At 41.5% G+C, this 26,880-nt stretch overlaps 1 protein-coding gene across 2 annotated transcripts; it reads right to left on the bottom strand.

Moving 5' to 3' along the window:
* Positions 1 to 3,232: 3,232 nt before the first annotated feature.
* Positions 3,233 to 21,170, bottom strand: LOC121579657 (macrophage colony-stimulating factor 1 receptor 1). 2 transcript variants are annotated; one of them, XM_041894442.1, is made up of 23 exons: positions 21,047 to 21,123; positions 19,872 to 19,961; positions 19,197 to 19,699; positions 15,912 to 16,178; positions 15,551 to 15,829; positions 15,311 to 15,447; positions 15,003 to 15,171; positions 14,515 to 14,725; positions 14,255 to 14,370; positions 14,001 to 14,112; positions 13,645 to 13,832; positions 13,317 to 13,444; positions 13,099 to 13,225; positions 12,908 to 13,015; positions 12,603 to 12,713; positions 12,316 to 12,496; positions 9,828 to 9,907; positions 5,347 to 5,456; positions 5,122 to 5,244; positions 4,899 to 5,010; positions 4,692 to 4,791; positions 4,495 to 4,600; positions 3,233 to 4,291 (listed from the first exon to the last, which is right to left on the bottom strand). In XM_041894442.1, the coding sequence occupies exons 4-23, from the start codon at positions 16,117 to 16,119 to the stop codon at positions 4,142 to 4,144; spliced, it is 2,856 nt and encodes a 951-aa protein (XP_041750376.1). In that variant the 5' UTR covers positions 16,120 to 16,178; positions 19,197 to 19,699; positions 19,872 to 19,961; positions 21,047 to 21,123; the 3' UTR covers positions 3,233 to 4,141. The 2 variants fall into 2 exon arrangements, with proteins under 2 accessions (XP_041750376.1, XP_041750375.1); XM_041894441.1 differs by lacking the exons at positions 19,197 to 19,699; positions 19,872 to 19,961 and having other exon boundaries at positions 21,047 to 21,170.
* Between the last annotated feature and the right edge of the window lie 5,710 nt (positions 21,171 to 26,880).

The raw sequence follows: 26,880 nt of genomic DNA, 5'->3' as shown, positions 1-26,880 counted from the left end.
ATGTGAGTCTAGTAAGGGGTGCCACCACTTTACTAAAACCCTTAATGAACCTACGGTAGAAGTTAGCAAAGCCCAAAAATCGTTGAAGTTGCTTACGGGTGGTGGGTATGGGCCATTCCGTCACTGCCCGGATCTTCTCGAGGTCCGCCTTCACCTGCCCGCTCTCAATGATGAAACCAAGGAACGATGTAGACTGTTTGTGGAACTCACACTTCTCTGCTTTGACGTACAGCTTGTTCTCCAAGAGCCGTTGAAGGACTTGACGGACGTGTGACTCATGCTCCTCGGGTGACTTGGAAAAAACAAGAATATCATCCAGGTATACAAAGACAAAACGGTTCAAAAAATCCCTAAGAACATCGTTCACCATGGCTTGGAAAACAGCAGGGGCGTTTGAGAGCCCAAAGGGCATGACCAAATACTCAAAATGTCCCAGTGGAGTGTTGAAAGCGGTTTTCCACTCATCTCCCTTTCGGATCCGGACAAGGTGATAAGCGTTCCTGAGGTCGAGCTTGGAGAAAACTGTGGCGCCATGCAGAGGTTCAAAAGCAGAGTTGATGAGTGGAAGGGGATACTTGTTTTTAACAGTTATGTTGTTTAAACCCCTGAAATCGATACAGGGGCGTAACGACTTGTCCTTCTTTTCCACGAAAAAGAAACCTGCACCCAAAGGAGACGACGAGGGACGGATTATGCCCGAGACCAGAGAATCACCAATGTACTGCTCCATTGCCTCTCTTTCCGGTCGGGACAGATTGTATAAGCGACTAGAGGGCAAGGGAGCACCAGGAAGCAGTTCAATAGGGCAATCATAAGGCCTATGTGGTGGTAGAGACAGAGCCTTGTCCTTACTGAAAACCTCCGCTAAGTCATGGTATTCTTTGGGGACAGATGACAGATCAAGAGGAGCTGAGGGATGAGTTGGGTTACACTTAGTGGGGGGAACCGCTGACCTAAGGCACTCTGAATGGCAGTTAGTGCTCCAACTGAGAATGGTGTGACGTGTCCAATCAATTTGTGGGTTGTGAAGAGCCAACCAGGGGAAGCCAAGGATAAGGGAGGTAGCTGAGCCAGACATAACTCTTAGCTGAATGCTTTCACAATGATTGCCAGAAATCACTAGGGAAACGGGGTGGTTTGATGAGTTATCTCACGCGAGGAGGCGCCCATCAAGGGCTGTGACCCGAATGGGGGTAGGTAGTGGCTCCATGGGGATACGAGCTTGTGTAACGAACTGGTGGCTAATAAAGTTGTCTTCTGCACCTGAGTCTATGAGAGCTGAGAGTGGCAGGGAATGACTCTGGAAACGTAAGGTTACAGGTACTTGTAATCGGGGAATGATGGGTTCAGGATCTAACTCTGGGCTCGCAAGTAGACCCACCGTTACGAGCGAGCCTTGTCTTTTGGCCGCTTAGGGCATGTAGCCAGAATGTGTGTGGCGTCTCCACAGTACAGGCACTCACCCGCCTGGAGGCGCCGTTGCCGCTCTGCTGGAGGTAGTCGAGCTCGACCCTCTTGCATAGGTTCCTCCTCTGTGCTCGGGATGGAATCAGGAACAAGAAGCTGCCGGCTCGGGGAGGCGAGACTCGAGTGGTTGAAGGCTGGGGAACTCGTCCTCCTAGATGCGGCCGACCGCCTCTCTCCCGACGCCTCTCCCGCAACCGGTTGTCTAGCTTAATGGACAGGGAAACGAGAGAATGTAAATCATGTGGCTCGTCACGAGCAGCCAGTTCATCCTTAATAGCTTCATTCAAACCGTTTAGAAATGCTCCTTGAAGTGCCACATTGTTCCACTTGGAGTCTGCTGCCAAAGTCCAGAACTCAATAGAGTACTCAGCCACACTGTTAGAACCCTGCCTCAAATTAAAAAGTATCTTGGAGGAATTACCCACATGGTCAGGATGGTCAAAAACAGTCTTCAATTTAGCAGAAAAATCAGCGAAAGTCAATCCAGTCAAAGTTTGATTTGAGCATACAGACTCAGCCCAAACCAGAGCTCTCCCCTCTTAACAGCCCCAGAACATAATGTACCTTAGAAGAATCAGTAGAAAACGACAGTGGTCTCTGCCGAAAAATCAAGTCACACTGAAGCAAAAATCCCCGGCACTTGTCCAATTCTCCATTGAACGGTTCAGGCGACGTGACAGGGGGTTCCCGATGGAACGAAGCCTGCATAATGTCAGAGGAAACAACTTGGGGTGCATCAAACTGAGGGACAGAGAGAGATGGAGAGCTGATAACAGACAATTTAGAGACTTGTGTAGTTAACTGAGTCACCTGGTTCAGCAGTTGATGATTATCTTCCAAAAGAGTCTGAATCAATTGGTCATGCTGTCCTAGCAACGTTCCTTGAGCCTGGATAGCTTGTTGGAAGCTGTCTTCGTTTGCCCGTGCTGTTTCTCTGTTGGGTCCATGGCCAGATCGTTCTGTTAGGCTATGGTTCAACCCAGCACTCAGAGAAACAAACACGACAAAGGGAGTGGAAGAAACAAAATACTTTAATAAAAGTTCAAATTGTCTTAGTCCAAAAACAACTGAAGTAAAGGAACAGAGTGGGCTAGTCGGCTCCGGAGGAAGGAGAGGCTGAGGCAGGCAGGCAGGCAGGCAGGTAGACCGGCAGGCAGGAAGGCAGGCAGGTTGGGAGGTATGTCTGAACTGAAGACAAAACAAACGACAGGTTAAGGAGAGTGGAGAGCCAGGCTGAAGACAAAGACAAAATAACTTTACTGGTGAGCCAAGTTACCGCTCTGGTAAGAACAACGATCTGGCGCCGGTGGAGAGCCATGCCCCGGAATTAGTAGTGCAGGTTGATGAGAGAATAGGATGCAGCTGCGTAGGCAGGAATCACTGGAAACAACCCGCAGCTGCACAGGAGAGGCAGATCCTGAGCACGCCCCCTGATCCACTCCAGACACACCCACATAAAGGGGACAAACACACATACAGATACAACAGACAGAGGGGACAAAACAAGGAGGAAGGGAAACAGAAAAGGGAGAGACAAGCTGCCCACATAACAAATTCAGTTGAAAGTAAAACATTTCCTACTCTGAAGGCAAGACAAAAAACACGGTAATCCTTTGGTTACATTGAAGAAGTTCACACACTTCAGATTTTCAAACACTCAAGAAAAACTTTCAAGAGAGAAAATAATAATAATATGCCATTTAGCAGACGCTTTTATCCAAAGCGACTTACAGTCATGCGTGCATAAATTTTTGTGTATGGGTGGTCCCGGGGATCGAACCCACTACCCTGGCATTACAAGCGCCGTGCTCTACCAGCTGAGCTACAGAGGACCACAGTGTGTTGCTACTGTACACTATAATATAAAAAAGTTTCTGCAATAACTATGTCTTGTTGTGCTACTTAGGCATGCTGAAACGTTGATCTCAGTTCAGTAAAATCGGTGTTGAGAACTTTGGAACATATAAAGCTGCATATGTAACTGGATCTATTTTCCAATAGTTTTTAAAGACATTCATCAAGTTTATCAAGCTGGTCAGATCAGAGTTAGTAAAGTATCTCATAAATGTAAATGTTAAAGGGACATTATGTAGAAATCGCTCAGCCATTTCCTGGTTGCTAAAATTCTAATAGTATGCCTAATTTAAGTTTATGTGACAAAACAAGCAAGTAAAGTGTTGTGAATCATTGTACCATTTAAACCGCTGTAAAATAACAACAACGATTGTATTTGCAGCTGTTTGAAGCTGGTGTACAAGTGAAAGACACAAAAACTAAACGTATGAACGGAAAGGATAGAAATAGTACACATAGAACATATCTGCCGCTGCTTAGACTTGCTTTCAATGTGAATGGCAGATCTATAACTCACATTTCTATGTGAATTTGGTGGGGTCACCCAAAAAGTTACATATTGTAGCTTTAAAGATAATTAGGTAAAACAATGTAATTATGAGCTTTTGGTCATTTGATCAATGATCAAGGCATACAATGATCAAGGCATAAAAGCTTACTTCCTGATGTTGCTTACAGCTACTGTATGGCACTGAAATCATGTTCTGTACAATGACAATCAAGACATTTGGATAAACTGGTGTGTGTTCATCCATCTCTTGCCTATGATTGACAGATATTCATGTGAATGTATAGTCATTGATGATGGTCTGATGTGCTCTCAGCAAAACTGGAAGTTGTTATTTTTCATCAGGGTCTCCTCCTCTCCCTCCTGGTTCAGTGTCTGATCACAATCCTCATTCATCTCAGCTGGGTCCCCCTGCTCTCCTGCCTCCTGCTGTGGAGTCTTATCCTGCACATTCCTGTAGGTCTGGCAGAAGTAAGGATACTTATGTCCCCAAACCGTTTTACCCACCAAATGATATTCCTCCTCATACTGTAAATACATTTTAGGAGTACAGTAGATCTAGCTGTAGGGAATGATTAGAAGTTAGCGGAATGCTAAGAGAGATACTGTAAATGACTGTAAACTTAAAAATACTTTCTACAGTGGGTCACTTAAGTCCATCTTACCTGGTCTGGCTGGTCAGGCAGTAACATCTGGATAAGTTGGTCAATGGTACTGAAGGTTGGACGTACTGTTGGTTCCAGGTTCCAGCACATCTTCATGATGGTGTATCTGAGAACAATCAGTTTCAGATACTGCAGCAGGCTGTCAGGTTATGTCATGTCTCTTTGTTGATATACACATCTTGAAGTATAATACTCACATTTCTGGAGGGGCAAAGTCCGGCTGAGACATGTAGCATCCATCTTTGATCATATTGTAGAACCGGGTGTCCACCACAACATTAGGGTATGGGCTCTTACCTAGAAATACCAACGAAACATTTATTTCAGATATTTTATTTGCTAACATACTTTGATTAATTCAACATAAGACAGTATTTCTCTCATCACATGCCGGTGTGACCCACCCAGAGAGAAGATCTCCCACAGCAGTATCCCATAGGACCAGACGTCACTCTGCACTGTGTACACACATTCAAAGATGCTCTCAGGGGCCATCCACTTCACTGGCAGACGGGCCTGGGAATACAATAGTTTTAGAGATCATTATCATATCATAGTTCACAATCATTCAAGGATCGGAGCCTCCAAAACTAAAGTGATTTCTTTATACAAATGTTATTAACTCACATTTCCTTTCACCACATAGTTGGAGTCATTCTCAATGTCTCGGGCGAGGCCAAAGTCGCAGATCTTAGCCACACGGCCATCGGTCAAGAGAACGTTCCTAGCCGCCACGTCCCTGTGAATGCACTGCACGAAGACAACATAGGTTTCACTCATATGTACGTGTGTGCATCTGCATGTTACACTACATGAGTTATGATATTAATTACATTTTTATTGTTCTATTACATTTTTGGATGCAAGGAAGTCCATTCCCTGAGCCACCTGAGAGGAGAACCTCAACAAGTCTTCTATGTCCAGCGACCAGGTGCCTGTCTCTGGATCCTCACATAGGGAACCTATCAGGAAGAGAGAGAGGAAGAGAGAGAGAGTATATGAGACCTAGGGTTGCAAAGGGAGGGTATATTTCAGGTAACCTTCAAAGTTTACCAATAAATTACTGACATTTTGGAAACATTCAAGGATTTTATGGAATTTTCATAACATATAAAAGGTATAGAATAATAAAATATAATTGTAATATAAGAAATGGAATGACAAAGCCGTAAAACATTATCCTAAATAGAATCCATCAACTAACTGAATACCGTTGGTGTTTAATATGAGAGTTTCAGCATGAAATATCCTTTATATTTTGTACACCCTTCTATTTATTTTACAATGTCAATAGGTCTTTGTTGTAAATGTTTTGGTGCCAAAGTGCGGTCAGTTGTGAAAAAAGTAAATAATTGGAAGCGTTGCAGAGTTAATTGCAAATCGAGACCTTGGGAGTATAGGCTTCTATCTGACATTTTGGACAAAAATGGGTTATTCACATAAAGCTGTTCTTTAGGTGGTTCTTCACATGTGAGATATGTTATATTGGGTTATTCACATAAAGCTGTTCTTTAGGTGGTCCTTCACATGTGAGATATGTTATATTGGGTTATTCACATAAAGCTGTTCTTTAGGTGGTCCTTCACATGTGAGATATGTCATATTTGTGGAAAAAGTCAATTTACGATGAACAAAAGAAATCTGAAAGTTCTATATGCGCCAACACCTTTGAACTTGGTGCTATAAGGTTCTAGCTGCAATACGATCACACTATGCTGGGTTGTAAATAGAACATGATTGTATGTAAGGTGATGTACTTATTGAGTCATGAAAGAAGAAGACATCGCAAAACAGTTCTGAGATCTGGGAAAAATACTAATTATCTCAAACCACACATTTTGCAGATATAACCTTATAGTCCCAAGTCCTTGATTATTCATATCATAGGTTCTGGTCGCTTTTGCAATTACTTACATTTTTTTCACCACTTTTTCAGAAGATTGGCCATAAGTTAAGCTTGTTATGGTCAAAACAAATAAATACAGGTGCCTTACAGCCTGTTTAAATCCCATTGGAGAGGCATTGTTTTTTAAAAACTTGTTCTATAGCAATATGAAAACCTCCATGGAAGGGGTATTTCACTAAAATTACAAACGTACTACATTTGATTGATAATTAGTTTACTGACTTCGGGTGTCAGAGACCAGAAAAATATATCAGTTTACTCATCCAGAGCTAAACTGTAGCAATGTTGATAGTTTTCCATAGGATATAGTGTATTTGTCAATTTAGTGAACTATCGCTTTAACAAATGTGTAATGAACATTAATAAATATATTTGATGATGTGAGTAGAAAGACTTAAAGGTATTCTCTTTATTTAATCATTAAATGTGTGTACTTTTCTATTGAAATTGAAAGAATTGTAACATTCTGTGCCAGGTAGAAACTTATTACTGAACCCAGATTGACATTTCAGAACCATAAGGTTTTATCTAAAATTGCACCCACTAGAAAAACTGATTTACAAATGTCACAGGATTTTGATACTCTGCACTTTAGGTATTTTTAAGATGAGGACCTTAATGGGTTATGAAAAATGTTGATGCTCAATTTCTCAGAACTATGCTTTGCGCAGATAAAACCTTTTAGTCCCAACAATGAAATTACGTCATTGTTGATTAGATGCTTTTTAAAATAATTAAGCTATTTTCTCTTGAACCATATGGTCTATCAACTAGAAACTCATGGACAATATGGAAAGATATAAAGATTAAGAAAAATTATACACTACCAGTCAAAGGTTTGGACACACCTACTCATTCAAGGATCTTTCTTTATTTGTACTATTTTTTACATTGTATAATAATAGTGGAGACATAAAAACTATGAAATAACACATATGGAATCATGTAGTTGTAACAGGGTTGAAATAGACATCCTTAGATGTATGAGTTTTGTCATAATTAAGCAGCCAGGTTATGTATACGTATGTATAGTTGTGGAGCCACCTGCTGTATTATTTGAGTAACTGCATGCCAGTGTATATAATAAATATGTGCACATGATCACGCAGCATCCAGTCAAAGAGTTGTTAAACTTTGATGGAGGTATGTAACGTGGTCCATGCTGCATCCAGTGTTTACACTTCTAAAATGATATCTAATGTGTGTTAGGCTGAAAACCATATTGTTTTATAATCACTATCGATGTTGACATGTTTATGTATTTTCAAAATTTGCACGTTGCGTTATGCTAAAGGATAGCTAAAGTTCACCTTGCACTTTATTTGCTAATGAGGCTAGTCACCTCGTGAAGTGTAAATGTATTTTTATTTTATGTTATTTCATGTCATTCAGATTGCTTGGTATTGTGTATGTATTTGCAGGTATGTGCTCCCAAATTATATGGAATAATGTTATGTTACTGTACACGTGTAGCCCATTTGCTGTGGTGATGTGTTATGGCTGTCAAACGGAGTCATTATAAGTTGAGTGCTCTGTAGCCATGTTGTTATAAATTAAATGTATAAAATGTATATTATAAATATACATTTTTATAAAATTGTTACAGATCCAGTCAAAAGAGTTGTTAAACTTTGATGGAGATTGCTTGGTGGGTTGCAGTTGTTCTGACATTTACACAGTGTTGTGTATGTATTTGCAGAATAAACAGTGAAAGAGAACAGCACCATGTCCTTCATTGATGAGCCATATGAGAGCCGTTACATAGTAACCAAAAAAGTGTTAAACAAATCAAAATATATTTTATATTTGAGATTCTTCACATAGCCACCCTTTGCCTTGATGACAGCTTTGCACACTCTTGGCATTCTCTAAACCAGCTTCATGAGGTAGTCACCTGGAATGCATTTCAATTAACAGGTGTGCCTTCTTAAAAGTTAATTTGTGGAATTTCTTTCTTAATGCGTTTGAGCCAATCAGTTGTGTTGTGACAAGGTAGGGGGGGGGGTATACAGAAGATAGCCCTATTTGGTTTAAGACCAAGTCCATATTATGGCAATAACAGCTCAAATAAGCAAAGAGAAACGACAGTCCATCATTACTTTAAGACATGAAGGTCAGTCAATACGGAAATGTTCAAGAACTTTGGAAGTTTCTTCAAGTGCAGTCGCAAAAACCATCAAGCGCTATGATGAAACTGGCTCTCATAAGGACCGCCACAGAAATGGAAGACCTAGAGTTACCTCTGCTGCAGAGGATAAGTTCATTAGAGTTACCAGCCTCAGAAATTGCAGCCCAAATAAATGCTTCACAGAGTTCAAGTCACAGACACATCTCAACATCAACTGTTCAGAGGGGACTGTGTGAATCAGGCCTTCATGGTCGAATTGCTGCAAAGAAACCACTACTAAAGGACACCAATAAGAAGAAGAGACTTGCTTGGGCCAAGAAACACGAGCAATGGACATTAGACCGGTGGAAATGTGTCCTTTGGTCTGGAGTCCAAATTGGAGATTTTTGGTTCCAACCGCCGTGTCTTTGTGAGACGCGGTGTGGGTGAATGGATGATCTCCGCATGTATAGTTCCCACCGTAAAGCATGGAGGAGCAGGTGTTATTGTGTGGGGGTGCTTTGCTGATGACACTGTCTGTGATATATTTAGAATAAAGGCACACTTAACCAGCATGGCTAGCACATAATTCTGCAGTGATATGCCATCCCATCTGGTTTGGGCTTAGTACGACTATCATTTGTTTTTCAACAGGACAATGACCCAACACACCTCCAGGCTGTGTAAGGGCTATTTTACCAAGGAGAGTGATGGAGTGCTGCATCAGATGACCTGGCCTCCACAATCCCCCGATCTCAACCCAATTGAGATGGTTTGGGATGAGTCGGACGGCAGAGTGAAGGAAAAGCAGCCAACAAGTGCTCAGCATATGTGGGAACTCCTTCAAGACTGTTGGAAAAGCATTCCAGGTGAAGCTGGTTGAGAGAATGCCAAGAGTGTGCAAAGCTGTCATCAAGGCAAAGGGTGGCTATGTGAAGAATCTCAAATCTCAAATATATTTTGATTTGTTTAACACTTTGTTGTTTACTACATGATTCCATATGTGTTACTTCATAGTTTGATGTCTTCACTATTATTCTACAATGTAGAAAATAGTAAAAATAAAGAAAAACCCTTGAATGAGTAGGTGTGTCAAAACCTTTAACTGGTACTGTATATAAATACATGTTTAAAAGTGATTCAAGTATAATTACCAAAGTTGCAATAGATTACATGTTAATTACTAAAATTACTGAAAATTCTGGTAACTTGTGTAAATTACCAGTAGTTTTGCAACCCTAAGACTTAACCGTGTATACTGCTGTTCCACTCCCCAAAACCTACTATGTTACTGTGATGAGTAAAAGGATATGTAATTACCCATAGGGCAGTGTTTGGGCCTCTGCGCTGGATGCATGTCCTCGTAGTTGTTTGAGCTGGAGCAGGAGATCCCACTGTCACTGCAGACACATAGAGGACTAAGAGGTTAGTTGTGTTGTACGACGGAATTACAGAACAGAAGAACCTACTGAGATGTAGTGATGGGAAGTTCGGCTCTTTATACTGACTCAGATATTTTCGACTCGTTCAGTCAAAATAATTAATATTTCGACTCATTTCGTTCATTTGAGTCAGCAATGCTGTGAGGGTGATAAGTTTGTTGAGGAGAGGGTGTGTGTGTTTTGGTTCTGCAAAGCTGTGTCCATTATAACATTCAATAATCAATGAATTGTAGTCATTCTTGCCCCATGCGATCTATTATCAGTTCTAAACATGTATTTTTCTTCTCTATGCTCATGATCTATCCTGTGTGCATATGACAGACAGTTGGTGATTGGAGCACGTTTCTGGAGGTGCTGAGCTGGAAGAGCGTGTGTTAATCCTGCTTTAGGACTCATTGTGGCCAGCACTAGCAGGTCAAACGAACGACTAAAATGAACGAGTCATGACTCTCGAGTCAGTAAAAAGAGTAGTTAAAAAAAGAACTAATCATTCACGAACTGCACATCACTAGTGAGATGATGTAGTGATATGTAGAAGAAGAGTATTCATGTGGTGGTGTTTGCTGTGATGGAGTGCTAAGCTTGCAGAGTGAACTTACCCTTAATTATACCCATTGTGTCCACATGTTACTGAGCCTACTACATTACAAGGTTACACTACGGTCTACACTGTACATACAGTGCTATGAAAAAGTATTTGCCCCCTTTCTAATTTTCTCTACTTTTGCATATTTGTGATACTGAATGTTATCAGATCTTCAACCAAAACCTTATATTAGATAAAGGGAACATAAGTGAACAAATAACACAACAATTACATATTTATTTCATAAACAAAGTTACGCAACACCCAATTCCCCTGTGTGAAAAAGTAATTGCCCCCTTACACTCAATAACTGGTTGTGCCACCTTTAGCTGCAATGACTCCAACCAAATGCTTCCTGTAGTTGTTGATCAGTCTCTCACTGGTATGATGTTCTTACTGTGGAATGCAGAGTTTGGTTTTCGCCAGGCATAATGGGACCCATCTCGTCCAAAAAGTTGACTCAAGTTTGCTAAAAAGCACCTGGATGATCATCAAGACTCTTGGAAGAACGTTCTATGGACAGATGATTCAAAAGTATACTTTTTTGGACAACACTGTACTCCTGAGTGGCGCAGTGGTCTAAGGCACTCAGCGCACAATTGGCCCAGCGTCGTCCAGGGTAGGGGAGGGAATGGCCGGCAGGGATGTAGCTCAGTTGATAGAGCATGGCGTTTGCAACGCCAGGGTTGTGGGTTCAATTCCCACGGGGGGCCAGTATAAAGAAAATATGTATTCACTAACTGTAAGTCGCTCTGGATAAGAGCGTCTGCTAAATGACAAAAAAAAAAAAATGGTGGTGTAATGGTTTGGGAAAGCTTTGCTGCCTCAGGACCTGGACGACTTGCCTTAATAGAAGGAACCATGAATTCTGCTCTGTATCAGAGAATTCTACAGGAGAATGTCAGACCATCCGTCTGTGAGCTGAAGCGCAGCTGGGTCATGCAGCAAGACAATGATCCAAAACACACTATCAAGTCTACATGAAAATTGCTAAAAAGCAACAAATTGGAAGTTTTGGAATGGCCTAGTCAAAGTCTAGACCTAATCCCAATTGAGATGTTGTGGCGGGACTTGAAACGAGCAGTTCATGCTTGAAAATCCACACGTCACTGAGTTAAAGCATTTCTGCATGGAAGAGTGGGCCAAAATTCCTCAACAGCGACGTGAGAGACTGATCAACAACTACAGGAAGCATTTGGTTGGAGTCATTGCAGCTAAAGGTGGCACAACCAGTTATTGAGTGTAAGGGGGCAATTACTTTTTCACACGGGAATTGGGTGTTGCATAACTTTGTTTATGAAATACATATGTAATTGTTGTGTTATTTGTTCACTTATGTTCCCTTGATCTAATATTAGGTTTTGGTTGAAGATCTGATAACATTCAGTATCACAAATATGCAAAAGTAGAGAAAATTAGAAAGGGGGCAAATACTTTTTCATAGCACTGTATATTCTGTGTAGGCATTAGAATGTGTGGTTTCAATGAAAGCATAAAGACCTTGACACGCGTGAAGAGGCATGAATGCCTTGTTAGAATGTGGATTGTGATACGGCACCACAGAGAGCAATGAATAAAATTGGAGCACATGAGTTCACTGACATGCGGAATACACATTACATAAAACATTTGTGGAGACTGAAACTTTGCCTCACATCTATTTCTCGTTTCTCGTTTTGGTGTACTTTCACTAACACAGAAACCATGTCTCTGGTGGGAGAGTGGAGAAAGGAGAGTGTGTTGAGACTAGAGAGGCATGTTAGGGATCAGTTCAGCCTACCTCCTTATACGAGACTCCTGGGCACATGTGTTCTTGTAGTGATCACTGTTCTCTGGAACCCGTGGGTCCTCTGGAATCCCTGGTCCGCTCAGGATAGAGTCAAGGAACAGCTTGGCCTTGCCATGCAAGAAGTTCAGCAGGTCGCCATGGCTACAGTACTCCGTGATCATCAGCATTGGGCCTGTGGTCGAACACAACAATGGGATGACCGATTTGGTTAACCAATGACACCAAGTCATGTTTACCTTGTTGTATGGAAATCAAGTACAGAAAATAGTTTGTCGCACCTCCTTGAGTACACGCCCCTAATAGGTTAACAATGTTGTCATGATATCCCAGGTGAATGAGGATCTTCAGTTCTGACATCAAAGCTTCTCTCTCTTCTGAGTGGGCGCTTGCTGAGGAGGAGAAGTAACTATTTCATTATTACATGTACTGAGGTAGTGCTTCTTCTATGATGGGAACAAGTATCCAATAACAGAAAGTATCCAATAACAGTTATCTATTGTACAATAACTTTGACTTCCTTTTGTAAAGTAAATGCAACGCTGCAGGAAAAGATTTTACAAACAGTATGAGGAGGCTAACTCACGCTTGAGCATCTTAACTGCCACACGCGTGGTCATGTTGTCATCGGTCCCCAGACCATAGGCAGTGGCCTCCACTACTTTCCCAAAAGCCCCTGCTCCCAGAATCTGGCCTGAAACACACCGTTTTCAGTCAGTCATTACTGTTTAGAGTACTGGTCTCTGTTTTTACCCCCAAAACTGCAATAAAACATACCAAGCCTCAGCTTATCACGAGGGAACTCCCACTTCTTGTTATAAGGAAGTTGTGTAGGGTCAATAAAGGTGTAGTTATTCCCATCATTGGCCTTGATGATCTTCCACCGGACTTCATATTTTGGTTTCTATGAGAGAAAACATGTGTTGTGTAATTGTCTAACTGCAAACGTCTTTGGGCATTGATAGCCAGTGAATGAGCCATTAAATGCAGCTTACCTGCTTGTATTTGTACAGCACGATGACAAGCAGAAGGAACAGAAAAGCTGCTGTGCTGGTGGCTCCATTGAGAGTGGGTGTGAACAACTTGGACGTTACATATTTTAATGAAGTTTCAGCAGGAACACCTAACACATAACAAACAACAAACACATTTGATGCCCTTGAAGTCAGCTCATGACATTCAATACTGAACAGGGAAATTAGAAATGACACTACCTGTAGCTGTTTCAATACTAGTCTTAATGTGACAGAACCAGTGCCATGTGAGAATCTCACAAAACTTTTCTTTGTACAATATATTGTATATCTGCAAAGGTTGTCTTACGCACTACGAAGATGTCCCGCTCTTCACCAACCAGGTTAACGGTCACACACTCCACTGTGACCTCCATACTTAAGGGACTGAGGGTCAGCTCACTCTGCACCTCCTCTGGACCTAATGCTTCTGTCTGCACCTCCATGGTGCTGGTGAGGAGAGGCTGCACCTCCATGGTGTCATTGTCACCATCACACCTGACAACAGAGGAACATCAGGATGAGCACAGAACAGTGAAACCGCTCTCTCTGCATCTTGTGCCTTGGAAAGATCTTGTCCTATTGTTATCCAGTTAGAGAACCTACAATCAACCAATCAAATTTGTTTTATAAAGCCCTTTTTACATCAGCAGTTTTTACACCTACGTGTTTTGTATTCCTGGGCACTGGTACCAGAGGATTATGGGAGCTGGGTATCCAGAGGCGGTGCAGGTCAGGGTGGTAACATTCTTCAGTCTGACCATGGCACTGGGTTTCTCTACTCAGTCAGAGAGGACAAACATCATCACACTTTTTAAGTAAGCTCTCAACACTCTCAGACCAGGCCACAATTGCGGTCCATATTTTCTTGCTAGTTTGAATGTTGATGTGACCGATCACATTGGAAGGAGATCACTTACGGTAGACTTGGACATTGAAGGTGATGGAGCCATTGAGGCATGTGCTCCTAGTGTGGAGGGTGTACTGGCCTCTCTCCTCAGACCTCACTCTCTGTAGCAGCAGGATGCTCTCGTACCTACAGGGTGACAGTATCAGACAGTATCAAATAACAGCACAGTATCAATAGCTTCTGTATTTATTCAGCATCTTTATAAATGATGCGATACAAACATTCAGTATCAGACAAATCATGTACAGTAACTCTAGGGAAAATAATGACCTGTTATTGTATTGGACGGCCCATGTGTCATCATGAGTGGAGATGTTGTGACTGTGAGACATGGGCATGTCCCACCACTGCTCCTTGATTTGGGGATACGCCTCGATCCGAATGTTTATCTCAAGGTTCTCTCCTTCGTTCACTTCAACTAAGGAGCCATTTAGGTAGAGATCCGGTGACAGTTGGGGTATGAGCCTAATGTAAGGCTTATCTGATGAGGTGAGAGGGAAAAACAGAGATAACATTAGAGATATCATTATTTTGACCACGAACCTGAACTAAACTGAAAATTGAGATTGTCACACCCCAATTTCCTTTGAGGATGCTGAGCTGAGTTTCACTTTTAAAACAGGTTTCTGTGTTTGGTGTTTGTGGAAATCAACACTAGCCTCGTACTACCATCCTGATCTTGCAGGCTTACATAAATACAGTATGTTTCTGTGTAGTGAAACATATCAGATGCTAGATCAACACTCCCTGATGCTTACCTACAACCTGCAGGTAGGTGGTGGAGCTGTTGGCCCCAGCCTCATTCATGGCTGTACAAGTGAAGTTTCCTGTGTGAGACATGGCCACAGCTGGGATAGTCACACTACTGGTGATGTGTACTTGCTTACTCTGGTCCTCTTGGATCATTTTATGTGAAAAGTCCAATGCCTATAAAAACAACAACACCAACATATCAGTTCAGGTCTTCAGAAATATACTGTATCATACAAGTTAAAAGCACACATAGGTAGGGGAAACATCTATGATTTAATGACAGAAATTGACAACAGGCTACTGTTTAACTGACTTTGAGGGAGGAGTGTTTCCACGTCACGTTGTAGAAGTGATTAGGGTTGCTGGTGATGCAGTGGATCAGGAGCTGCTCTCCAACAATACGAACATACCCATCTACCTCAATTAACACAGATGGTGGCGAACGCAACCCTGGAACAGACGTAGAGAAGTGTTTAGATGTGTTTCAATGCTTTGGGGCTAATAACCTCAATGTCCAACAAATACAAATGCACAGACATCAACTTCATCTTACTTTGAATGACGATGATGGGGACGACTTTGGAGACTATCGTGACCCCATTGATCTTTGCACTGCAGACGTATTCTGCACTGTGGCTGGTCAGAAGGTATTGGATGAGGATTCCTCTCTTGGGGTTGACAGTGTAGTTCATGTCGGGGGGTGTAGGGTCTCCGTTGGCCAAACGGAGGGATAGGTCGGTGGCACTGGGGTCTGTCAGCTGACAGAGGAGAACATCACTGCCATCCTTCACATCTCCCAGGGTGCGAGGGGTCACCAAGATGTTATGGGGATCTATAAGGAACATAACATGTGATATATGGTGCATGTGAGTCTTCAGGTTGAGCACTGAATTTGACAATACGTACACACTTACCTTTCACATAGATGTGGACCTCTGAGGTGAGGTCTGGTTGGTTCTCATACATGCACTTGTATGTGCCAGTGTAGTCTGTTGTAAGGCGCCTGATGGTAATCACACTCCCCAATCTAGTACTCCTCTTGAGTTTGAATGCTGTGGTAGACCAGGTGACTGTGCTGTTCCCCTCACAGGTCAAGGTGAAAGATGAGGTTCCAACAGGCATAGTCCACTCAGCCTCCCTCAGCACCACCGAATTCAGCTTGATCACCGGAGGGCTCCGCTCTGTCAACAAACCAAAGACAGAACCAGGAATAAATAACACACACAATTAAATCTAGCAATCTCATGTTTCATGGAATGCAGACATAGTCTACAGTAATGATATATTTCAGTGAATTATCACATTTGTAACTCCAATACCTACAGTGCATTCGGAAAGTATTCAGACCCCTTAACCTTTTCCACATTTTTGTTACGTTACAGCCTTATTCAAAAATGGATTAAATAAAAATGTCCCTCATCAATCTACACACAATACCCAATAATGACAAAGCGAAAACAGGTTTTTAGACATTTTTGCAAATGTATTCAAAATAAAAAACAGAAATACCTTATTTATATAAGTATTCAGACCATTTGCTATGAGACTCAAAATTGAGCTCAGGTGCATCCTGTTTCAATTCATCATCCATGAGATGTTTCTACAACTTGATTGGAGTCTACCTGTGGTAAATCGGACATGATTTGGAAAGGCACACACCTGTCTATACAAGGTCCCACAGTTGACAGTGCATGTCAGAGCAAAAACCAAGCCATGAGGTCAAAGGAATTGTCCGTAGAGCTCCGAGACAGGATTGTTTCGAGGCACAGATCTGCGGAAGGGTACCAAAACATGTCTGCAGGATTGAAGGTCCCCAAGAACACAGTAAATGGAAGAAGTTTGGAACCACCAAGACTCTTCCTAGAGCTGGCTGCCCGGCCAAACTGAGCAATCGTGGGAGAAGGGCCTTGGTCAGGGAGATGACCAAGAACCAGATGGTCACTCTGACAGAGCTCCAAAGTTCCTCTGTGGAGATGGGAGAATCTTCCAGAAGGACAACCATCTCTGCAGCACTCCACCAATCAGGCCTTTATGGTAGAGTGGCCAGACGGAAGCCACTCCTCAGTAAAAGGCACATGACAGCCCACTTGGAGTTTGCCAAAAGGCACCTAAAGGACTCTCAGACCATGAGAAACAACATTCTCTGGTCTGATAAAACCAAGTTTGCACTCTTTGGCCTGAATGCCAAGTGTCACGTCCGGAGGAAACCTGGCACCATCCCAACATTGAAGCATGGTGATGCCAGCATCATGCTGTGGGGATGTTATTCAGTGGCAGGGACTGGGAGACTAGTCAGGATCGAGGGAAAGATGAATGGCGCAAAGGACAGAGAGATCCTTGATGAAAACCTGCTTCAGAACGCTCAGAACCTCAGACTGGGGCGAAGGTTCACCTTCCAACAGGACAACGACCCTAAGCACACAGCCAAGACAATGCAGGAGTGGCTTCGGGACAAGTCTCTAAATGTCCTTGAGTGGCCCAGCCAGAGCCCGAACTTGAACCTGATCGAACATCTCTGGAGAGACCTGAAAATAGCTGTGCAGCGACGTTCCCCATCCAACCTGACAGAGCTTGAGAGGATCTGCAGAGAAGAATGGGAGAAACTCCCCAAACAGATGTGCCAAGCTTGTAGCGTCATACCCAAGAAGACTCAAGGCTGTAATCGCTGCCAAAGGTGCTTCAACAAAGTGCTGAGTAAAGGGTCTGAATACTTACGTAAATGTGATATTTTTCTTTGTCATAATGGGGTATTGTGTGTAGATTGATGAGGGGGATTTTTTTTTTTTAATCCATTTTAGAAAAAGGCTGTAACGTAACAAATGTGGAAAAAGTCAAGGGGTCTGAATACTTTCCGAATGCACTGTATCTTCTCAGTGACAATGATGAATATTTTCAAGTGGAAGCCCCATTGATTTATAAGTGTTTATTCAGTTTATATATTTGATCTTAAACTTCAGAAATCTCTCCATTTTACATATTTGTAGGGAGTTTGCATGAGTTACAGTGCCTTGCAAACGTATTCACCCCCCTTGGCGTTTTTCCCTATTTTTTGCATTACAACCTGTAATAAAAATTTATTTTTATTTGGATTTCATGTAATGGACATACACAAAATAGTCCAAATTAGTGAAGTGAAATGAAAAAATGAACTTTTTTCAAAAAATTATACAAAATAAATAACAGAAAAGTGGTGTGTGCATATGTATTCACCCCCTTTTCTATGAAGTCCCTAAATAAGATCTGGTGCAACCAATTACCTTCAGAAGTCACATAATTAGTTAAATAAAGCCCACCTGTGTGCAATCTAAGTGTCACATGATCTGTCACATGATCTGAGTATATACTGTATGTCTGTTGAAGACAGACAAGTCGTGTGGCGAATGAGGTGAGCCCCTCCCCTCATGATAAGGAGCCAATCGCCTGCCCTCTGGCCATTCTCACCGCTCTTCTTCACAAAGAGTCCTACTCTAAACTCTCCTGAGCATGACTTAATCCCTGTTTTCCTGCTTAACTGTTCACACAGGTGTGCCGCGACGTTATGCCCAGGTCTTTTAGCTCTTGTCGTCTGTGTTGGGTGACTTTATCAAAAGGAACGTTTTCACTTCGGGTAATTTTCACTTCGGTGGTAGCTAGCATCACACGGTTACGGTTATCGACTTCGTCTCGGGCCTAACAACACCCGTGCCAATATATCCAACAAACACCGGCTTCTCTGGCATTATCACTTAAATATACAGTGGAGGCCAGGTCATCAGATTTGCAGATGTTATCGTAGGTGTAGTGAAATGCTTGTTTTCTAGCTCCAACAGTGTAGTAATAATAACTAGAAAACAATAGAAAACAATATGCACAAAGTTCAAAAGTAATGTGAAAGAAATTATGAAATATGAGATTGAGTCCGGAACAAATAAATAAATATATGGTCAGTCTATTTATATATACTGTACCAGTCAAAAGTTTGGACACACCTACTCATTCAAGGGTTTTTCTTTATTTTTACTATTTTTTACATTGTAGAATAATAGTGAAGACATCAAAACTATGAAATAACACATATGGAATCATGTAGTAACTACAGTTAAATATAAGTTAAATATAATATATTTTATATTTGAGATTATTCAAATTGCCACCCTTTGCCTTGATGACAGCTTTGCACGCTCTTGGCATTCTCTCAACCAGCTTCATGAGGTAGTCACCTGGAATGCATTTCAATTAACCTGTCTCATGCTGGTTAATATCTGAGCATCTCATTGTCTGGCAGCGCCAGGGTGAGCGTTGGGTTTCTTGGCCAGGTCCTGGAGGTGGGTAGATATGCCGGACACCTGCAGCAGGAGGGCCTGGTGGTTCTCCACCAGGAGACTCTGGTGTCTAGCCAGGTTCCGCAGGTCACTCAGGTGCTGTGCTCCGTAGTCCTTCATAGCTTTCAGCAGCTTGATGACATCCCCCTGGCTGCTGGACACCTCTCGGTGCTCCTGGACCAGCTGAGACATCACCTTGACCACCTCTCCTCTCCAGCTAGCAGCCTCCCGCTGGTCCTGGGTCAGTTGGGAGAGTAACTGTTTCAGCTTGTCCACGCAGAGGGAGGGAGGGGCTACCACTGGGGGAGCCTGACTGGACACTGGGTTGGCTGGGAGGATAACTGATTTAGGGGCCCTCATGGTCATGCCAACTGGTTCATTGGCAGGTGCTTCTTCGTTACCTGAAAGAGGGTGAAAACAAAAAAAAATGTGTGGTGAGTGAAGACGTCCCATTTTAATTCATAGCAACAAACTTGCAAGAATTATTATTATTAGTAGTATTTTTACTGTACAACATAGTATTTCACTTATTTTGTATAAAATACTAAAATGGACATCAAACAATCCACTTACTTTAAGTCAGTGAAGCGCATCTTCTTGAATTTCTCCTCTACCAGGCATGATGCCAACACTTGAGTACCGAAGTTATGTCATTTGCTGTTACTGACATGATAGAATTGTATCATATGGTGAATGATTAGTTATTTCAATGGTAATGCCTTAAAAATCATCCATAGAAAAGGGGAATGATTCAAGGAAAATGTAATTTCTTGGTATGCACCAACGTCAACAGCGAGAATTATTTTGCAAGTGACGCATTTCTGTCTTATTTCATATTTTAGTGGTGGGTTTTTTTGGAAGAAAGGGGAAATGAGAGTGTGATTGAGCTGTGTGGAAATGTTTGAAATGAAACCCCACATAGCGTCTAGCTCCAGGAAACACATTGTGTTGGGGACCCGCTGGACGGATCGTTGTCTTGAGGGGCCTGTTTCCCATTCTCACTCTTACTTCTGCTTTTTATGGGGAGGTGGGGAAGTGAGTGGGGGTGGGGTGTTGGGGGGGGTCAGGGTCAGGACATGTCCTATTAGCTCTTTCCCCCCACAGCTCTCAGATGTCAGAACCCACAAAGCTAACTAAACACCTGCTCTGTACTGTAACAGTCTTGGCTAACGCAGAACACCTCAAAGTCACCATGACATCACTATCAATTTGAGTAAAGATTCTGTTACATTCATGGTAAAAATGTTATGTTTTGTCATAAACGTTTAATTAAGACAAAATATAATTTATCTATATTGTAGAATATTTCAAACATAATACAACCACACAGAATATTGTGGGGTTTTATGTGTTTGTAAATTCATTTTAAACTTCAGAAACACTTTATATGAAATATACACTTTTGGATGACTTATTTGAATGATGTGATGCCAATTTATCGATGCAAAATACAAAAAAAGTAAGATTTTTTAAAATCAAAATAACTCATGAACACGACACATTTATTACACATTTTAATGAACGTTAACATGACCATATGATTTAAATTAGGTCTCGTTGGTTAAGAAATCACAAGTATTCGTAGAACAAAGGCTGCGTTTACATAGCCAGCCCAATTCTGATATTTTGCCAAAATACCAATTATTGGCAAAATATCAAAATTGCGCTGCCTGTGCAAACGCAGCCACAGGAGCTGATTTTAAACCACTTACAGTATCACTATGTTAGCATTTGATTCATGTGCTTACCTTGGGCTGTGCAGCAGACCATGATGCCTATGAAAAGGGCTAGGAAGAACATCTTCTGTCCCTCTCACTGCCTCTGTCTGTCTCTGACTGCTCTGTCTCTCTGTGTAAATGTCTGTTCACTCTACTCAAGGGTAGTTAAGGAACTGGTTGATTGGTGTGGCTTCTCAGTTCTTATAGCCTAATGTCATTACAACTTCCCCTTACTCACCTCCCACAGTGCATACAGCCAGTACATGTTAAAGTAGTTTTGGTTTCTTAATTAGTACTGTTACAAGCACACAATAATATGATTATTGTGAATAGTCAGATTAATATAATAGTTTGATTTAAATGTTAACAAGCTTTGCAAGAAGAACGATTTCCCTAATAATCCTGTTTACATGGACACATCTGAAATCAGGCTACCTGATTCTAAATAAACGTTCTACCACATTACATGTTATTTTTGTGAAGAATATTTGTTTTTGAGTTTGGACATATAATGTTTGTATGTGAAAACTATTTCTAAGATGCATACTTTCAGCTTTTCCAAACTAATTTCTGTCGTTCAAAATAAATAAGTTTGCGCCGCTTGTGCTAGCACATGCGCAGATGAAATACACCACTATAACTCTGATTAAGGGATTTACATGTAAGGGATAAACGCTGACGTTCTGTACATTACGTTGGAAATAATGGACTATGCAGCGGGACGAGGTGGAGCCAAGTCGCTTTGCTGAGTTCATTTTTGCGGAGTTCAATGTACATAACCGAAGCGTTTATCCCGCTTATACCACAGTTGTCAAAGACAACAATGCTAAAGCACACATTTACGGGTAGAAAAAAAAAATGTCTTTGATATTTTAATTTTTATAAGATAATTCATTCTTTCTCATCTTTTGGTTGCTTGAGACGCGACCCAGTCGTTCGTTCAATTAGTTAGATATTTATGGACGCGACCCAGTTGTTCGTTCTATATGTTCTGTTGCCATGTTCGCTAACAACGTTCTTGTCCCTTGCTTACTAACTAGCCAACTAGCTACGGCTAACACAGTCTCGACCTCTGCAGCCAGAATAACAGCAAAGTAGCTGCATTTGCATTTGTTTAGGATATTTTCTATTGCAGTCATTTCAATACATCCATAACAATGAGCTGATGATCCCTGATTTTGCCTGGCATAGCTAAAAAAGTTTGCCTTCTCGTCACTGTTTTAATGTCCATTCTAGAATGCCCTTCTAACCAATCAGAAACAAGTATTCAACAATGCTGTGGTATAAGTCCTATTATAAACTGGGTGGTTTGAGCCCTGTATGCTAATTGGCTGAAAGCCGTGGTATATCAGAACGTATACCACGGGTATGACAAAGCTTTTATTTTTACTCTTCTAATTACGTTGGTAACTAGTTTATAATAGCAATAAGGCACCTTGGGGGTTTGTGATATACTGTATGGCCAATATACCACGGCTAAGGGCTGTATCCAGGCACTCGTTGCGTCGTGGTTAAGAACAGCCTTTAGCTGTGACATATTGGCCATATACCACAGCCCCTCGGACCTTATTGCTTAATTATATCACAGCATTGTTGAATACTTGTTTCTGATTGGCTAGAAGGGCATTCTAGAATGGAACCCGTCTAATGTCCATAGCTCGTGTTTCTTGACCCGAGCAAGTCTCTTCTTCTTATTGGTGTCCTTTAGTTCCGTTACTCCTCTCTGTTCAAGCCAGCCTCTGTACACCTCATATCTCCACACAGCTGTGCCCTTGAAAGATATGGGAAGAACAGGATAGACTGAGACACTGTGGTCACACTCAGAGGCTCTTTCTCTTGACCGTGTGACCAAGTTCAACAGAAGCCCAGATGGTTGGAAACAATAACAGGTCGTCGCACCATGTCCTTGACGATATGCCCAGACCAGCTATGGGGAGTGAACGTGGAAGAGAGGAACCATCCTTTCTCAGAAGCACAGCATTGGTAGAGAGAATGCCAAGAGTGTGCAAAGCTGTCATCAAGGCAAAGGGTGGCTATTTGAAGAATCTCTAATATATATAATGTATTTGTTTAACACTTTTTTTTGGTTACTACATGATTCCATATGTGTTATTTCATAGTTTTGATGTCTTCACTATTATTCTACTATGTAGAAAATAGTAAAAATAAAGAAAAACCCTTGAATGAGTAGGTGTTCTAAAACTTTTGACCGATAGTGTATGTTTCCAGCGAGCATGGCAATGGAGCATATATATATATATAGAACGAACAACTGTGTCGCGCCCATAAATATTGAGCTAATCGTACGGCTGGGTTGCATCTCTAGCAACCAAAATATGAGAAAGTATTAATTATCTTCTAAAGATGATAATATCAACGAAAATGTTATTTATAAATGTGTGCTTTAATACTGTTTTCTTTGGCAACTGTGGTGTAAGCGTGACAAACACCTCCGTTCTGTACATTACCTTGGAAAAATGAATTCCTCAAAGAGACTCGTCTGCGTCGTCCATTATTTCCAAGGTAATATACAGAAGGTCGGCGTTTATCCCTTACATAATTCTAAAGATTGCTCAAGAAACAAGGTGTTTTAATTGGTGTATGCTTACTTCGATTATGACCTTACGCTGATTAAGATAAGCAGAGTAAGATGTTTACATGACTAATGCCATAACCGACCTACTGCCATAATCCGTTTAATATCGAATGATTTGTGTGCATGTAAACATGCTCATTGTCTTTTACAATATAACAACGTTCACAGTTAATACAATATATTTACAGATGGTCAATTCAATTAGACATGAGTGGAAATAATAGTAAACATCTTTATTGCATGTACAGTAGAATGGGCTTGCTATTATTCATTTAAACTCATATAACAAAATATGCAAGCAAATGCCATTAAAACCCTGGCAGTGCATTTGCTGTGTAGCAATGTATGCATCTACATTTTTTCCATCTAAGATACTTAGATATCGACAACATTCTTCAGCTTATTCAGAAAAGTCCCTCTACCGTGTGTCACGACTTCCGCCGAGGCTGCCCCCCCTCCTGGTTCGGGCTGGCTTTGGCGTTCGTCGTCACCGGAGTACTAGCTACTGCCGATCCCATTCTCATCACTCCACATGTCATGTCTTGTCAATCACACATACCTGGTGCTCATTCCCCTAATTAGTATGTGTATAAGTGTTCCCTCTGTTCCCCTTGTCTTTGTGAGTGATTGTTTGTTGTGAGAGCGTGTAGCTTGGTTGAGCTACTATTCACTTTGTTTAGGCCAAGGTGGATGTTTTCCCTTGTAATAGTTTGTTTGACGCTTGGGGCGTTTGATTTATGTAAACTCTGGACTTCAGTATTTTACCTCCTGCTCCTGACTCCTTCATTCACACCTCGTCACACCGTGTACCATTCCATCTTAGTATTATTTACAATTTAGGTACCAAACAGAACAGGGAACATATAAACGTTTTGCCAGCCCTGGTTACAGTAATGCAAAGTGTATATTTAAGCAATAAGGCCCGAGGAGGTGTGGTAGATGGCCAATATACCACGGCTAAGGGCTGTTCTTATGCACAACGCAACGCGTAGTGCCTGGATATAGCCCCTTAGCCGTGGTATATTGGCCATATACCACAAACCCCTGAAGTGCTGTATTGCTATTATAAACTGGTTACAAAAATAATTTGAAGTAATTTTGCATCAAACCTGTGGTATATTGTCTGATATACCATGGCTTTCAGCCAATCAGCATACAGGACCTACCCGGTTTATAAATAAGAAAATAGCTATCATTGCTTTGATATATAGGTACCATACATTACAGACTGTATACAAATGATACTATACTAAGAGTACAAATTGAAAGGTTGACACAATTTTGAACAATAAAGGTACTTAATTTGAAATTAAACAACATGAAAAATCATTAAAACAACATGAAAACTATGTCATTTAGTACATCTCAAGAAATTGCATGTAAAGTATCAACTGCCCTTTCAATGTGTCTGAGTTGACACTCAAGGATACATGCCATAGACCTTTCTGTATAGAGTTGGAAATTCAACAGCATTTTGTACAAGATAATACTCTAGCCAGGCAAACTGATTAGGCACAATTAATATACACTATTGATGAAACAATAAGTACCTTTAATATGCTACTGAAACCTGATGGAACAACCCTGACCGCATGAGAACCCTTGGAAGGGTTGAGATGTAATGCTTAAGGGGGAAATCTGCAGTTCAAACAATAACAAAGCCTTCACCCTGCCCCTGTTTTGGGTAAACAGCTGAGGGATGGGGCTGGAGAAATGACTGGTCATAGACTGACCAGCCATCATATCAAAATTATAGTTTGACCTAGATCTGCTTTAGCCGACATCCACATAGCGGTTGTTTTGGCAGTGTCGGAGGTGGAACTGCGTTAAGCGTACCATATGCTTCCCAGTCTAAACAGTTTGCTCATATACAGTGCATTTGAAAAGTATTCAGACCCCTTGACTTTTTCCACACTTTGTTACGTTACAGCTTTATTCTAAAATTGATTAAATACGTTTTTGCTTTTACATTATTGGGTATTGTGTATAGATTGATGAGGGAAAAAACTATTTACTCAATTTTAAAATAAGGCTGTAGCGTAACAAAATTTGGAAAATGTATTATGACAGAAATGTGTGACGTTGTTTTTCGTTTTTGTGTTCGGCAGGGTTTTACTTGGTTGTTTGAGTACATACCATTTTTTCTTGAGGCTTGTCGAAGTTTGGTAGCCGAAAGTCTACCCCCCTTCGTCGGTGATTGGTCAACACTAGGAATTCTTCAATGAAGTGTTCGTTGTCATTCAACGACAGGCGACTAGTTTTCATGCACATTTTTTCATTTGAGAAATACTGCACCAAACATCTTAGTTAGATGTAAAATTGCGCAACTAATATTGCTGCTTTTTTCTCATTTTTTCAAGCGAAGGTATTTTAAGAGAGTATGCGAGCACAGACGTTCGCTTCGCCTAGCCAAGTTCTGCAAGGAGCAAACCGAACCTATATACAGTGAGGGAAAAAAGTATTTGATCCCCTGCTGATTTTGTACGTTTGCCCACTAACAAAGACATGGTCAGTCTATATTTTTAATGGTAGATTTATTTGAACAGTGAGAGACAGAATAACACAAAAAGAATCCAGAAAAACGCATGTCAAAAATGTTATAAATTGATTTGCATTTTAATGAGGGAAATAAGTATTTGACCCCCTCCCAATCAGAAAGATTTCTGGCTCCCAGGTTTCTTTTATACAGGTAACGAGCTGAGATTAGGAGCACACTCTTAAAGGGAGTGCTCCTAATCTCAGTTTGTTACCTGTATAAAATACACCTGTCCACAGAAGCAATCAATCAATCAGATTCCAAACTCTCCACCATGGCCAAGACCAAAGAGCTCTCCAAGGATGTCAGGGACAAGATTGTAGACCTACACAAGGCTGGAATGGGCTACAAGACCATCGCCAAGCAGCTTGGTGAGAAGGTGACAACAGTTGGTGCGATTATTCGCAAATGGAAGAAACACAAAATAACTGTCAATCTCCCTCGGACTGGGGCTCCATGCAAGATCTCACCTCGTGGAATTGCAATGATCATGAGAACGGTGAGGAATCAGCCCAGAACTACACGGGAGGATCTTGTCAATGATCTCAAGGCAGCTGGGATAAGTCACCAAGAAAACAATTGGTAACACACTACGCCGTGAAGGACTGAAATCCTGCAGCGCCCGCAAGGTCCCCTTGCTCAAGAAAGCACATATACAGGCCCGTCTGAAGTTTGCCAATGAACATCTGAATGATTCAGAGGAGAACTGGGTGAAAGTGTTGTGGTCAGATG

This window comes from Coregonus clupeaformis, chromosome 13, assembly GCF_020615455.1.
Source record: "Coregonus clupeaformis isolate EN_2021a chromosome 13, ASM2061545v1, whole genome shotgun sequence".
Taxonomy (NCBI): Eukaryota; Metazoa; Chordata; class Actinopteri; order Salmoniformes; family Salmonidae; genus Coregonus; species Coregonus clupeaformis.
Note: the sequence above shows the minus strand (reverse complement) of the source record. Positions and strands in the feature narration are given on the sequence as shown.